Source organism: Myxine glutinosa, chromosome 5, assembly GCF_964187855.1.
Source record: "Myxine glutinosa chromosome 5, kmMyxGlut1.1, whole genome shotgun sequence".
Lineage (NCBI taxonomy): Eukaryota > Metazoa > Chordata > Myxini > Myxiniformes > Myxinidae > Myxine > Myxine glutinosa.
In genome coordinates, this window is record NC_136265.1 from 83,258,393 (window position 1) to 83,274,977 (window position 16,585).

General features: G+C 45.6%; 2 protein-coding genes across 2 annotated transcripts in view; both read left to right on the forward strand.

Annotated features, from left to right (window-relative positions):
* The window catches only part of LOC137427417 (uncharacterized), a 46,282-nt gene extending 44,151 nt beyond the window's left edge, over nucleotides 1-2,131 (forward strand). Inside the window, exon 5 of the mRNA XM_078777371.1 lies at nucleotides 2,025-2,131. Within this exon, the coding sequence (XP_078633497.1) occupies nucleotides 2,025-2,131 (107 nt within the window). The remainder of the gene's footprint in view (nucleotides 1-2,024) is intronic.
* A 98-nt stretch (nucleotides 2,132-2,229) lies between these two features.
* LOC137428495 (uncharacterized) lies at nucleotides 2,230-14,916 on the forward strand. Its single transcript, XM_078777372.1, has 6 exons — nucleotides 2,230-2,350; nucleotides 11,298-11,400; nucleotides 11,695-12,454; nucleotides 12,623-13,168; nucleotides 13,417-13,565; nucleotides 14,670-14,916. The coding sequence occupies exons 1-6, from the start codon at nucleotides 2,230-2,232 to the stop codon at nucleotides 14,914-14,916; spliced, it is 1,926 nt and encodes a 641-aa protein (XP_078633498.1).
* Nucleotides 14,917-16,585: the final 1,669 nt, after the last annotated feature.

A 16,585-nucleotide genomic window follows, 5' to 3' on the forward strand; every position in this document is an offset into this window, starting at 1 on the left:
AGGGAGGGGGAGGGGCGAGTTTAAGAGGGGAGGAGCAAGGGGGGAGATTTGAAAGGTATGGGTGAGGGGGGAATTTAGGAGGGGAAGGATGAGTTTGGATTTTGGAAAGTGTTGGACGATGAATGGAAAACGAACGTTTATTGCAAAATGAGTTTCTTGTGATTTTCAAGTCAGAGATCCGTTTGAATACGTTAGAGGAGGGGTGGAATGCAGGTGAGTTTCGGCAATGTAGGAAGGAAGAACTGTAAGAGATTGAATTTTTATTTGAAATGAAGAGATTTGGTGAGCAACTCGAAAACAACCTTTTAAAGAAGAAGAAAAATGTGTGTTATAATATACAACAGAACAAAACACTTCAGGGGAAAGTTAAAACATTTTAAAACTAAGCAGTGAAAACAAGCTGGGGAAATTCCCGAAATGAGGGCATGAAGGATTCCTTAGGGGGATTAAGGATTCCAGCACAGGTTCAGAAGCAGGAACAGAAGGATAGGAGATTGACAGAAAGGAGAGCAGAGAACGAAGGAACAGGGAGGTGCATAAGCAATATTTTAGCACTGAGGGAGAGGCCTAGTTTTTAAATTTTCATTAATGTTTTTTTGAAGGTTAGGTGAAAGTGGATCAGAGGAAGAAGGATAAAGTTGAAGAAGTATGGTGAGAACTGGAATTGGAAAGGTGTCGTTTGGCTGGAGAGGATTGAGTTATGAAGGAAGAAGAGGAAAAACAGAAAATAACGGATGGGGCGAAACAAGTGGTTGAAGAATGAACGAACACGGGAAATAGAAGGACATTCCTTTTTTCTTTTTTTCTTTTTTATTTCGGCGAAACAGAGGGGAAGATATTCTGGGAAGTATGAGGGGAAAAAAGACTGGAAAAATGGACCACAAACGAAAGTAAATGGACCACAAACGACCGCTGGGAGGAGACCACAAAGCGTCGAGGCCTTAAAAACCAGGCCTGAAAACGCGGCAGGAACCAACAGACAATTATACACAGGTATGCACGATTTACACCGAGATCAAACTGGAAACGTACAGTGGGCACTCGCACCGTGAAATAAAAATACAGTTTTGACAAATATACAAATGGTAAAAATTCTTAACTTTGGGAGCATGGAGAGCTGGCAAAAACACACGACCTCACCGGCAAAACCGGAAGCGGAGGGATGATGATCTCAAAGTGTTATCAAAATCCATCCACAACTTTTTGAAACATCATGTTGTATATCGTTTGTGGCCCTTTCTCTTAAAAAAATTTAAAATCCTATGCGGATCCAGATCTTCACCAACATCGAATCAGTTTGTCCTTTGGAAAATTTGGCCTTTGAAGTGTTTACATGATAAATTGTCATCACAAATTTGGATGATAAATTTTCAAATTGATGCCAAATAGGTGTTTTACATGTTTTGGATGGCAATTAACCTGACCTTTGACGAATATTGACAAGATTTCATACCAAACATGCATACAAATAAGATGTGCAAGGTTCATTCTGATATCTTGAAAAATTCCTGAGGTTTGTCAATAATAAAATCACAAAAACAATCCATTTGATTTAATGGGGGTGAAATTGTTGTCATGGACACCGTTTTCTCTTTGCCATGTGGGACGTGTCTCTTTTCCACATGGGACTTGTCAATTTTCCACTTGGGACTTGTCAATTTTCCACGTGTGACGTGTCTCTTTTCCACGTGGGACTTGTCAATTTTCCACGTGGGACTTGCCTCTTTGCCACGTCGGATTCTTTCTATTCCACATGGAACTTTTTCTATTTAATGTCGTGTTTATAATCAATATATCAGACAATATAGTGCACATGTTATTTTTGCCTTTTTTCTATGAGTGCCACATGCTGATTTTTCTTTTTTCTGTGTCAGATTTACTTTTCCGTTTCCAGTCACCGATTTCCTGAATTCTGTCAATTCCTCCAAAACTAAACACATGCTGTCCAGAGCTGCATTGGGAATTTTCGTTGATTTGGAAGAACCATTTAAAGTAGAGTTTGAAAGGGGTGTTTTTATTTTCAGATTTTGTTGTGGAAGTAAAGGTGGAGGCCGAGTTCATTGACGATTACCCCTTGCTTGTCAAAGGTGTGGAGAACAACAGCAAAAACAAAAATATTAATCTTCAGTGATGGTTCTAACCATCACTAAATTGGCACACCTATAACATGCCTTCATGGGAAAGCAATGAATTGTCAAATGGTTTGCAGATGAAGCTCTTCTGGGGACGATGGAAACTTTCCAAAGTTATTTCGAGACTTCCCAAGATGCTATGAGCAATGAACATGGAAAGGAGGAATCACGTGATTCTCATCCCATGGAGTCCAGCAAAGCTGTTCAGCTGCTTGAGGGTAAGCCAAACTTTATAATGAACATATCACATGGCTTTGACTTGTTGGTTTGTTCTTTTTCAATGATTAAACCTTTTTGTTCCAAACTCTGGAATAACAGATCCATTAAATTGTGGTCAACCAAGTGAGCTTGTTTACATTCACTGGACATGGATATTAGTTGCGTATAAAAGACGCATATATGGACAGGGATTGTATTTGAATAAAATACCCAGAAATTTTAATGCAATTTGCATCTCTGGCATTTGCTCAGGATTGATCGGACACATAAAGCCAAGTTGGAAAAGTCTCTGCTTTATTACTATGAATAATGAATGAATGATCGTTTTCAGGCCATTTTCCCCGCTAGAGCGGGGGTTAGCCTTGCGGGCGCCATGACAATCATGGTTCCCTGTTTGTGGCAATGTTTTTTATGGCCGGATGCCCTTCCTGACGCCAACCCTTGGTCGCCTCTTACGATGCGCAGGGATACGGTGTACCTATTCTAAACTGGGGTACACACCGGGGTCTGCTTTATTAATATACACCTCGGAAATAGCATTGGCAATAACAAATCAAGTGAGATGAATGCACCGTGTTTGGATAACTTGCTGTGGAAGTACGTTCACCAAATCAGTTTCATAACAATCTTAAAATATCTACTATTTGATGTTTCCTTCTCCACAATGTGTTAAACCTGGAACATTTCCGAGAACAATAAATCCGGAACATATTGTTACGGATCCGGGGGACGGCACTGCCGTTAGCAAGGGGGGGTTAATCCCCTTGACCTGTTAAGCTGGCCGTCTGACCGGTCCTGGTACTCGTAACACTCTTTTGCGGGGTGGGATTGATCAGGGTTATTGGTCCAGGTGTCATCCCGAATACCTTTATCAATCCCTCCGCAAAACAGGGAGACAAGTATCGCTTGAACCACGGACAAGATGGTATTTGCCGAGCGGTCTAGCGATCCGCGGTTCGAGCCGTTATCAAACGACTAAACCCGACTAAAAAGCGTTTGGCCAAAATCGCGCCACAGGTATTCAATGGGAAGAAGGGACTAAAGCGATCGGATGAGAGGAAGCCAAAGAACCAACAAGGGTAAAGGAAGTACACAGGTTTATTTACTATCTTTAAGAGGAAAACGAAAGAAGGGCATTTACAAGGAGAAGAAGAAGAAGAAGATACACAGGGCAGCCTTAAACAGTCTTAATTATTGAAGCCCAGACAACAAAAAGGACAGACAACGGACTTACACGACAAAGGGAATTGCAGGCAGGAATGGCTGGGAGAAGGTTCGGAGGAACAACGCAGCGAGGAGGTCCGCTTCAAATCCACGCTCCGGGCTGGAAAAACGAGCAGGCGGCGGCGGCCCCACGTATATGGTTTTCGCGGTGAAAACCCGGCAGGCAGCGTGGTGTATGTTGCCGCTCTCTTGGCGATCCTCGCGCACCGACTCTTGCACCCCAACGATGCTCGTGCTCAAGAAGCTGCTCGGTGCTCCTCTCTCCCTCCTCTCTCATGAACCTCCTCACGCGTCTCTTGCCTTCTCACCGACTCTCTGAAGCAGTCCCCCTCAGTTGCTTTTATTGCTCTCGGCCATATCAAGCCATCAGCTCTGAGAACACGCATACCGGTTGGCTCACCGCGGTGCTGGTTGGGTGGTTAAGGCTTACCGACCATGCCCCTGGCGGGTTGATGACAGGGCCACGCCTCTTCCTCGGCGTTCCGCCCCCTTTTTCCTGTCCTTGGCCTCGTGCGTAATGGAGTTCTGGCTTGCTGGTAAAATAACCTTTACTGCCATCGAGGATAGAAAACCATTTGCACTGGTGTTGTAGAAAACCATTCGCACTGGTGTTGAAGGGAACGAAAGGGACCTATCTTATTTGATTCATGCAACGTAGATTCAACTATTGGAAACACAGCCTTACCTGAAACACATAATAATGAAATAACTACGAAGAGGGCCTATGGTTTGCTACGTGTTGTTCATGGACTAACTAGGGGACGACCTCTGATCTTAACAATGAAATGGAGGTATTTACAAAGGGTATATTTACAACAATTTACTGAGTGCAGGGTTCTCAAAACCCCAACACAGCACCCTCATTCCTCCAGGCACGTCCCGGGCCGAAAAAACTTTAACTTAATGTGAGACTCAGATGTAGTTACCCTCTACTATTAACCTTACCCTGAGTGCGACAGTTTTAAAAACCATTAAGTATGTCCCCCTGCTACGTTGCATCCTACCTAACAGATTCACACCCACAGGATAACCGAATTACGGAATTATTTGCAAACTACACATTTACGGTGGGGAGCATTATTTACAAGACACTATTTGTATTTACATGGCAAACCCAGGACCTGTCATTTTGGGAGACAAAAAGAATCCTGTGGGAGGGAGGAAAACCGATACACCACCCTCACATGCCCGGGGATGCAGAATTGATATTGCAATGCATCCCCGAGCATGCAAGCACCAAAAACACCAAAAAGCTCCAAAGCACCAATAACAAGCACCATCAAAGCACCATCCAGTGCACAGTCATACATTCAAATGTCAATGAAATGGTGTCCGACGTCTTCTACACTCTGCCGGGCCGATAGTCTTGATGTTGCTCTTTCTTGCTCTTCTTGCTTGCGGTCTATTTGATGACTAATAAAACAAAAAGCACAAAACGTGTCCGTTATTTTTTAAATTATGGCCAGCAGGGGCCAACTATGGTGGTCCACCTGCATGGCTTAGTGCCACCTCACCGAGGTCCGCAAGCGAAGACTTCTGGCCACAATGGCCGGTCCCAGCAGAGGGGTCATGCCACAAACGTGTGGTCCATATGTGTGGTGCTTGGCCACAGAAACGTGCGGTCCATAAAGTGGTGCTTAGGCCGCAAGTCGTGCAGTCCATAAAGTGGTGCATCGGTCCAGGCAGCTGGCAGCGGGAATGCGGGCACACAACTGCGATGCCTGCACACTTACCCCTCAGTGCCCAAGACCACGGTCCATGGGTGGGGAGGAAGACAAAGCAGAGTTAGTGATGGGTAAGGGCGCAAGAGTACACATTAAAACAAGGCAATGCAGAGTGAGGTGCGCATGGGGAGCGAGCGGAGAAAGCCCGTCCATATCGTACGTCACCCCCCCTGTCACCTACTCTACCCTTGCCCCTTACCCCGTATTTACAAAATTTAAAAAACAGTCTCTACGTCCTGTCTTCCCCATATCTCCTTATACCAAATTCGTCCCCAATCCCTCTTAACCAAATTTGCCACCACCCAATTCATCATCAATCCCTCTTAAGGAGGAAGAGATGGAACAACAACATAATGTCACACCTACGTCATGATGCGTCTTACATCCCAAAACATTTGCACAAAAAGAACCATGGCATGGTGTGGAGCACTGTCATCATCTCAGGTGAGTGGATGTAGATGATGCGAGGAGATTTCAATCCTAACTATCCTCTAAATGACTTTAATGTCCTTTGCACTACTCGGGGTCTTTCCCTGCCAAACCATTGGCCACTTTACTCTATGTGGTTCTAAAAACCAATTCCCACTGACCATCTGTGGCGCTCACCAATTTGGGGTCTCACTCCCCCGATTCAACTCCCTGTGCCTTCGCACAATTTCGGGGCTGAGTCGTGTGGCTCCCCTAGCAGGTCTACACACCTGCACACCTCCGCCACTGCAGTTGCCTCCGAGCATACCTGCTCCTTACCCTAACCTATCTGCCTGGGGAAGGCCCTCTGGCCTCTCCCCACTCGGTGCCCTCTCTGGCACTGGGCTACCCGGGTCCGTCCTCCGGATCCTCGGGCCCCACTGAACAACTCGACCGGCTCCCAGAGCCCACCTGCGGCCTCACCTGGCCGACATCCTCACAGTGGCGGAGTGCCCATTTAACCATACACACTAACAGGCCACACGCCCAGCCATTTCCACGTCACTAATGCACCCATCCAACCATCATTCTACCACATGCACCACAGATGCCAATATCCAACCACAATTTACCTACTCCCTCTATCTACTCTTAAACTACCCTCCCTGGGTATTCGTGAAAGGGGTCCATCTTCCCCATCCACTCCTTTCGCACCAACCACTCCACTCCACGTATTCCACACTACCCACTCCACACCATCCATTCCATACTCCATTTACTCCAGACCAGTTATTTCATTCAACCATTCTCCATACACCTGTTCACTTGCACACCTGTTCACGTGCACACCTGTTCACTTGCACACCTGTTCCATCACACCTGGTGCTCCCTGCACCCTCCTTCCTCTGGGACCATTCACTCCATGCAATGCACAATCACACCCTTTCACAATACTCTGCTCAATACGCTCTCTACACACACACACACATCTCTCACGAGCAATTCCTCATTTCATAACCAGCACTACCGTGCACTTTCATACCAATTCCTCATTTCATCACTCTCACCACAAACACAACTGCATCATCTAAACTACCTGGTGCCCTTAGTGCATGCCCAGTCATCCCTTACACTATTGCACATACCACGTCGTCAACATCCAACTACTCTACGCTACGTCCCCACTACCTGTACAATGTCACTACTTAAATCTCAGTCACCTATGGTCATCTCTAGGTCCCTATACATTTATCCTAACCCGCCCTTGGCGAGCTTACACTGCCAAACCCCATAAGTCCATAGCTCATGTGCCCGGGGGTGTGAGGGATGGTGGATTTACCATCCCTCTACATCGGGCATCTCCCACTATCAATTTTGCCCTTCCAATTCTTGCCACTCAAAATTTGCCAATCATTACTGCCAATCATTTTTACCCATCACATTTGCCAATCATTACTGCCAATCCTATTCACTATTCCCAATTTCGAATCAAAACACTATCCCTACCATCGTCCATTAAACTGCGAGCCTCGGTGCGTCATTACATTCTCAAAGCGCGGCTTCGCAAAGCCACGCAATGCATTCGGGTGGTTTGGTCTCCTGCAGGTTGGGTCCGTCCGGCATTCGGTTCAGGGGAGGAGGTTTGGTTGGGCCAAGGTTTAAAGCACCATCCCTACGCAGGGCCTTTCGCTCCCATGCACGGTGGGCCAACCTTGCCCGGCCGGAACGCCGCAACCACAAGGGGGCGCCGCTCCGATCCCTCCTACCTTCCCTCGAACCGGACCGGTCGCCTTGCCCGGTAAAGCCCGGACTCGACCGTGCGGGGCGGGGCCCGGCCCGGATCGTGCACGACGCTCCGAACAGAAGCGACGTTGCGCCGATCCCCGCCGGCTCCCGCAATACCCACAGCCCGGCACGGACCGAGAGCTCGTGTTGGTTAAACGTCGGTCTAACCGCTATCCCATTTAACGTCGATGCTCCCCGGACATGCTCACACCACGCGTTCCTTTTTACATTCACCAAACCCGGCGGCTCGGCGCCTCATGCATTCCACACACTCCGTCCATTCCACCACCGCACTCCCTGTTACACACCACACCTCTCATGCACCTTCTTGTGCACACTCTCCCAGTACGTACTCCGTACCACTCATGGGGGTGCACTCTTGCATCCACCCACTCACGCACTCCGATGTGCCCCCCCGCACACACGCCACAACCAACTCAGGTGTGCGTTCTCGCACACTCTCAACCATTCCAAGCGTGCATCCTCGCACCCGCTCCTCATCCATCTCACTCTCCGTGTCGCACTCCGTACACTCGGTTTCGCACATTCCCTCCGATGTGCATTCGCTTCCGCACCCGGTATGACTCCCATACTCTGTCACACACTCACTCCCCGACGCACACTTTTTCCTCGCAAGCGCGCAATTTCCACTCACACCACTCACAAGGGACCCTCCACCAACGCCCGGGTGCCTTCTCGACCCCAAGTGCGTGAAAATTCTTTTTGCGCTAAACACCTTCCCGCAAAACCTCTTAGCACCATACACGGCCCGTCTCACCTTCGGGGTTCTTCTTCCTCCTCGCTCCAACACCTGCAAATCTTTATAAGGATGAAGCACGGCATCATGATGTGAGCACGGACTTTGCACATTTTCCATCTTTTCCTCCCGCTGTTGCTCTACCAAGTCCGTCTCTCCAATCCCAATTTCCACTATTTCTTTTTCTTTATTCACCTCGACGACCGCTGGCTTTATTAAAATTCCCTCTTCTACCTCAGCGGTCGCCCGCTTCCCCATACCCCGGGTCGCGATTTCTACCCCGGTCCAGTTACCTGCGCTCTGCTCCGCCTCGCTCAACCCGCGCTTCTCAAACCGCGCTACCTCGTCGCCTACCGATGTGCCCCTCCCGCTCAACATGCGCCCCATGTCCTCCATCATTTTTTTATGATCCCTTCCCGCCTCTGCTATCCGTTTTTTCACTTCACACCTGGATTCCTCCCTCAATTTTTCCCGATCACACCTGGATTCGTCTGACATGGCGTCCTTTTTCTCATTATATATTGACTCTTCCATAGAGGCCCTTATTTGCGCCATAAAGGCTTGCATTTCGACAACCGTTGGTACAAAGGGCGGGCTCTCGCCGCCACGTGCGAGGCGCCGCCATCTTGTGCACCTGCAACCCCCGCTACCGCATCCTCATTCTCCCTTCTTCCAATTCCTCCCTGGGGTCCTGGATTGCCTCCAACTCCTCTTCTACCTCCCCTACCGGCATCCGATCGCCTTGATCATCCATGGCACGATTTAATTTCGTTGTTAATAAAAATTTCGGCCGCTCCCAAATTTTGACCAAATTTTTTCGATGGATTAAAAATTTGGTTCGGGTCCAAATCCCACTCCTCGACACCAATTGTTACGGATCCGGGGAACGGCACTTCCGTTAGCAAGGGGGGGGGGTTAATCCCCTTGTCCTGTTAAGCTGGCCATCCGACCGGTCCTGGTACTCATAACGCTCTTTTGCGGGGTGGGATTGATCAGGGTTATTGGTCCAGGTGTTATCCCGAATACCTTTATCAATCCCTCCACAAAACAGGGAGACAAGTACCGCTCGAACCATGGACAAGATGGTATTTGCCGAGCGGTTTAGCAATCCGCGGTTTAGCAATCCACGGTTTGAGCCGTTATCAAACGACTAAACCCAACTATAAAGCGTTTGGCCAAAATCGCACCACAGGTATTCAATGGGAAGAAGGGACTAAAGCGATCGGATGAGAGGAAGCCAAAGAACCAACAAGGGTAAAGGAAGAACACAGGTTTATTTACTATCTATAAGAGGAAAATGAAAGAAGGGCATTTACAAGGAGAAGAAGAAGAAGATACACAGGGCAGCCTTAAACAGTCTTAATTATTGAACCCCAGACAACAAAAAGGACAGACAACGGACTTACACGACAAAGGGAATTGCAGGCAGGAATGGCTGGGAGAAGGTTCGGAGGAACAACGCAGCGAGGAGGTCCGCTTCAAATCCACGCTCCAGGCTGGAAAAACGAGCAGCCGGCGGCGGCCCCACGTTTATGGTTTTAGCGGCGAAAACCCGGCAGGCAGCGCGGTTTATGTTGCCGCTCTCTTGGCGATCCTAGCGCACCGACTCTTGCACCCCTACGATGCTCGTGTTCAAGAAGCTGCTCGGTGCTCCTCTCTCCCTCCTCTCTCATGAACCTCCTCACGCGTCTCTTGCCTTCTCACTGACTCTCTGAAGCAGTCCCTCTCAGTTGCTTTTATTGCTCTCGGCCGTATCAAGCCGCCAGCTCTGAGAACACGCCTACCGGTTGGCTCACCGCGGTGCTGGTTGGTTGGTTAGGGCTTACCGACCACGCCCCTGGCGGGTTGATGACAGGGCCACGCCTCTTCCTCGGCGTTCCGCCCCCTTTTTCCTGTCCTTGGCCTCATGCATAATGGAGTTCTGGCTTGCTGGTAAAAGAACCCTTACTGCCATCGAGGATATAAAACCATTCGCACTGGTGTTGTAGAAAACCATTTGTACTGGTGTTGTGGAAAACCATTCGCACTGGTGTTGAAGGGAACGAAAGGGACCTATCTTATTTGATTAATGCAACATAGATTAAGCTATTGGAAGCACAGCCTTACCTGAAACACATAATAATGAAATAACTACAAAGAGGGCATATGGTTCGCTACGTGTTCTTCATGGACTAACTAGGGGACGACCTTTGATCTTAAAAATGAAATGGAGGTATTTACAAAGGGTATATTTTCAACAATTTACTCAGTGCAGGGTTCTCAAAACCCCAACAATATTTTCATTTAATGGGAGCCTCTCCCAACTAAGCTCGAGTTGCACATCACACCATTCAGGTTCAATCTCGTCTCACTGTCTCTCCTATTGGACACCAGCTTGTGCTATGACCCCATTCTCGATTCCATTCCTGATTGCTGTTTTTATTTTCGCTGGAAATCTTTCATAACTTTTCACGTACCATCTGACATTTGAAAATACTTCAGCCCATTGACTGAAAAACAGTGATTCCATCTCTCACAGACAACCAGCAGAAGATCAAAAATACTCCCACAACTGAAGCATGAGTTTTAACCCAGCTCGTCCTAAATACTCGCAGTACCTCTCTGAAAGGATAAACCAAGCAACTCTCTTATTTACTTCTTGGATTAACCTGGTGCTATTTTGAAAGAAATGTATTTTTGACAACTTTGTTGGTATCACCATTCCCGATGGTGTCTCCATGAAAGGGCTAGTTTTCCATTTAAGCTTCCAAAGGCAAGTGTAAGTCGACTATAAATTCTACAACAGGCTTGTCTTCCCTTAATTCTTCACGCTGTCAAAAAAGAAGACCGAAAGTCTAACATCGGTCATGAAAAGCAAGGAGCTGATGTTTCGAGTGTTAACCCTTCATTGGATGGAGCCACACTTTTGATCGAATACATTTCCAGAATAACATCTGATAATGTAGTTTGTGTTTCCTCAAATGTAATTTGTGTGAAATATTTGTCAATTATCCCATACTTTTCAAAGATGGTTTGAATTTTTGTGCTTTTTGTGATTTGTCTTTACAGAGAAACAAATGAAACTGGTTTCTTGTTCCAACTGTTACAAGTTGTTCAACCCAGAAGTTTTCAATCCACACATGACTCGGACTATTTGTGATGAAACTCACAAGTTTGGCATCGTGTCTTACAACCGCAGTTGCAAAAGTTGTACAGAGACATTAATCAATATCCAAGGATGTGGGAGATCATACAAGTGTTCTGTGTGTGACAAATCATTTACTCTTTCATCATCTTTAAATCTTCATCAAAAAATACACACAGGTCAGAATCCCCTGAATAATGATCCTTCACCGAAAAAGGATGTGGAGATTTTGAGTTCTGGGAGAACCTCCTCCCATATCCAAAAGCCAGAAAGTGGAGAAATTGACCAATGTGAGAAATTCCAAAAGTGCTCTGTTTGCAGTAAGAATTTTCCAAATTCTTTGTCATTGAAAATACATGAAAGAATTCACACTGGTGAGAAGCTGTACAAGTGTTCTTTGTGCATCAAGGATTTTAGAACTTCCTCATCATTGAAAATACATGAAAAAATTCACACTGGTGAGAAGCTGTACAAGTGTTCTTTGTGCATCAAGGATTTTAGAACTTCCTCATCATTGAAAATACATGAAAGAATTCACACGGGTGAGAAGCCGTACAAGTGTTCTGTGTGCAGCAAGGATTTTATAACTTCCCCATCAATGAAAAAACATGAAAGAATTCACACAGGTGAGAAGCCGTACAAGTGTTCTGTGTGCAGCAAGGATTTTGTAACTTCCTCATCAATGAAAAGCCATGAAAGAATTCACACAGGTGAGAAGCCGTGCAAGTGTCCTGTGTGCAGCAAGGAATTTACTGATTCAAAGCATTTTTCTCGGCATCAAAGAATACACACAGGTGAAAAACCTTTCAAATGTTCAGTTTGTAATAAGGACTTTGCTGATTCATCGTATTTACATCAGCATCAAAAATCACATACAGCAGAGAAGCCTTTCAAATGTTCTGTGTGTCCTAAGGCCTTTACTTTTTTGCAAGATTTGAAGAATCATCAAAGAACACACACAGGTGAGAAGCCGTACAAGTGTTCTGTGTGCAACAAGGATTTTAGAACTTCCTCATCAATGAAAAGCCATGAAAGAATTCACACAGGTGAGAAGCCATACAAGTGTTTTGTTTGTGGCAAGGTTTTTGGTCAATCCGCACATTTATCCGAACATAAAAAAATACACTTTGGAAGAAGACCGCACAGGTGCTCTGTGTGCAACAAGGATTTTAGAACTTCCTCATCAATGAAAAGCCATGAAAGAATTCACACAGGTGAGAAGCTGTACAAGTGTTCTTTGTGCAACAAGGATTTTAGAACTTCCTCATCATTGAAGATACATGAAAGAATTCACACAGGTGAGAAGCCGTACAAGTGTTCTGTTTGTGGCAAGGCTTTTGGTCGAAGCTCACATTTTTATGAACATAAAAAAGGACACAGTGGAAGAAGGCCGCACAGGTGCTCTGTTTGCAGCAAGGGTTTTCTAACTTCCTCATCACTGAAAATACATGAAAGAATTCACACGGGTGAGAAGCCGTACAAGTGTTCTGTGTGCAACAAGGATTTTGTAACTTCCTCATCACTGAAAAAACATGAAAGAATTCACACAGGTGAGAAGCCGTACAAGTGTTCTGTGTGTGGCAAAGCGTTTACTTTTTCATCATATTTGCATGAACATAAAAAAATACACACGGGAGAGAGGCCTCACAAGTGTTCTGTGTGCAACAAGGGTTTTATAACCTCCTCATCATTGAAGATACATGAAAGAATTCACACGGGTGAGAAGCCGTACAAGTGTCCTGTGTGCAGCAAGGATTTTCGATTTTACTCATCAATGAAATGCCATGAAAAAAGTCACAGGTGAGAAGCCGTACAAGTGTCCTGTGTGCAGCAAAGATTTTTCAACTTCCTCATCAATGAAAAGCCACAAAAGAATTCACACAGGTGAGAAGCCGTACAAATGTTCTGTTTGCAGCAAGGAATTTATTGAATCTAGGGATTTGCCTCTGCATCAAAGAATATACAGGTGAATAGCCCTATAAATGTTCTGTTTGTGGCAAGGAATTTATTGATTCAAGGGATTTGTATCGGAATCAAAAAATACACACAGGAGAGAAGCCTTTCAAATGTTCTGGATGTCGTAAGGCCTTTACCTTTTCGCAAGTTTTGAAGAATCTTCAAAGAATACACACAGGAGAAAAGCCATTCAAGTGTTTGGTTTGCAACAAGGATTTTGGTCATTCTTCATATTTGTATGAACATAAAAAAAGTACATATTGGAAGAAGACCGTACAAGTGCTCCGTTTGCAGTCAGGATTTTCAAAATTCCTCAGCAATAAAAACCCATTATAGAATTCACACAGGTGAGAAGCCGTACAAGTGTTCTAATTAGTTACTCGCGCTGGAGGCGCTTATTTCCTCGTTTCAGGGCAGCGCGAATCATTAGGAATAGCGAATTCTAGTCCTAATACCCTATTTCGTGCTGTCCGGGAGGGACGTCATAGGTCCCGGGTCCCGCCAGGCTAGTCAAAGACAAGGGGACTAATCCCCCTTTGGTAAGGGGAGAAAGCCGGCGGCAGATCCGCAACAATATGTGTGTGATTCGAAGCAGCCTTGGAGAAACGCCACGATGAAGCTATCGTCACAAGGACATACACCCCAACACATTACACATGTCCACCTTGGTGGATAAAACACCCTTGGGTAAAGGGGAAAATGAGTACACCACAACCTTCATTGTGTGACCATAAGTCCTCCTGTCAAGTTTGGTTGATATTGGATAAGGAACGACCATATGTATCATGGTGAAAAATCGACACACAAACATTTTGGTGAAAGGGAATATCCAAACTCGACACCAGGACCAAACACCTGTCTTGCTGAGGTGATAAATCATCTTTATTCACACCAATAGAAATGATGCCGCACGAGGCAAAATCATGGCCGATCCACTACAAACCCCTGCACGGTAACCCCGTTTTAGCCCCAACACACGGGTGTAACACACATAGTGGCGCAGACCCTCTCCATTGACGAGGATAATAAATATCTTCTGGTTCAGGATCCTCAACATTTAATACAAAATAGAACAAATTGATATTTGAATGAAGAACACATGGAAATCTCTTATTGTCCCATTTTAGAGTTCAAGGTTCAAATACGAGCCGTCGTTCCTCGATTGGGGTTCGATCAGGAATTCTTGTTCGTTTTTAAACAAAACCCGAATATTTGCAACGAAATCCGCGAATCTGTGGCGAATCTGTGGGTTGGAATTAAACAAAACCCGAATGTTTACAATGAAATCCTCGATCGACGGCGAATCTGCCGATTGGAATTTGTGAATTAACTATTTTCAGGGATTGTTTGAGTGAACGAGCTCGAGCTGTCTTTGCTCACACGTTGTCTGTACTGTACGGGACTGGACTCTTCACTGTACTGTTCGCCATGAATGGAGATCTCTCCGGTGAGGATAACAGGTTGAACCCTCCGGGATCCTCGAGTTTCTCCGATGGAAGGAACTTGGTCGGTCCTGAAGATTCTCACTCGGACTGCAGGTTCAGGATCGCTCGACCTGAGGAGAACGAGTCCGGACACGGTACGTGATGTTTACTGTTTAAATACATTTACACGGGGGAATCACACCATGTACGGGGGAGGGTTCACTCGTACAAGATCGTGTCGATGTCTTGATCGGGTTCACTCGTGCAAGATTGTGTCGATGTCCTGATCGGGTTCCCTCGTACAAGATCGTGTCGATGTCCTGATCGGGTTCCCTCGTACAAGATCGTGTCGATGTCCTGATCGGGTTCCCTCGTACAAGATCGTGTCGATGTCCTGATCGGGTTCCCTCGTACAAGATCGTGTCGATGTCCTGATCGGGTTCCCTCGTACAAGATTGTGTCGATGTCCTGACCCGGTGAATCGATCTCGTTCTTTGTTGTCGAAGGTCGAACGGAGATTTAGATTCCCGAGAGCAGATTCGTTAATGGACGAGGTGTGAGAGAAGTTCGATCGTTTCCTCCTCTTCCCTCGGATTCTACAAAACTACTCTCTCCTTTACCTCTGTTATAATCATCTCTACACCTTCAGAAAGTCTCTTTATCAGTTTTAGTGCTGAGTTTATTCATTTCGTGTTGTTTGTTACGTTAGAAACACAAAATGGCAGAAAAGTGATGGTGGGAGATGTTTTTCGATGCAGGTGAGGAAGGTGAAAAGGAAGGTGAAAGTTGTAAAGGTGAAAGTTGTAAAGGTGTTGTGAAGGAAAAGGAAGTTGAAAGGTGAAGAAGGTGGGAGTTTCAGATCGTGATGGGAGAAACGAGGCTTTTTGATCCAATTGTTTGTTTCTAAACGCTCAAAACTCCGTCTGTGGTAAAATGTGTGTAAATACAAAGGGAAGACCGAAAAAAAACATCAAAATGATTCAAAATGATTATGAGTCGTCGACAATATCCTGAAATAAACAGACCTGGATTTATGTCGATTATGTAGTCGTCTATATATATAGTAGGCCTTCATGTGGTTATACCTTCGTTTGTGTATGAAAGTCGTGGATGCAATAGGACATTCTGATGGGAGTGCTTGTGTGACTGGGAGCGTCGAACCACCAAAACTTCGAAACGTTTCGAAACAGTATGACGTAATGAAGCTTCATTTGCTGCAACCACATGACTTGGACACTTTGATACACATCACGAGTTTCAGAAGGGATGTATATCGTGCGGTGAGTGGAAGTGAGTGGTTTGAAGGTAAAATGGTCCTTCAGTTCTACTTGTGTTGGAAGGAAATCGACCCGAATACATTTTATTTGTAAACTACAACAGCACCAGGTGGAGAGCACACCTCCACCAAGGTCAAACTTGACATTTTGTATCCACCGATAGGTCAGATCTGGATCCAGACCTGAACTAAAATCGAATCGGCTTGTTCTTGTCACCGACCTAACTCATCCACCAAGTGTTACCATAATCCATCCACAACTTTTTGAAACATCATGTTGTATATTGTTTGTGGCCCGATCTCTTTATAAAATTTAAAATCCCATGCGGATCCAGATCTTCACCAACATCGAATCAGTTTGTCTGTGTCACAAACGCAACCTGTCCATCAAATTTTGCCTGAATCCGTCCACAACATTGAGATATCCTGTAAACAGACAAACAAACAAGATGTTTTGCACAGCACCATATTTTCAAAATGCAAATAAACATGATTTGCCCTGGAAACAGCAATTTGGTCAATTGGAAAATTTTGCGTATGAAGTGTTTACATAATA

Excerpts from the sequence above, each read along its gene's own strand:
- LOC137428495 (XM_078777372.1), top strand. The coding sequence starts at position 2,230 with ATGGAAACTTTCCAAAGTTATTTCGAGACTTCCCAAGATGCTATGAGC. Across the intron at positions 2,351-11,297 it reads AGCTGTTCAGCTGCTTGAGG|AGAAACAAATGAAACTGGTT; the intron begins GTAAGCCAAACT and ends TTGTCTTTACAG. Across the intron at positions 11,401-11,694 it reads ATTTGTGATGAAACTCACAA|TAAGAATTTTCCAAATTCTT; the intron begins GTTTGGCATCGT and ends CTCTGTTTGCAG.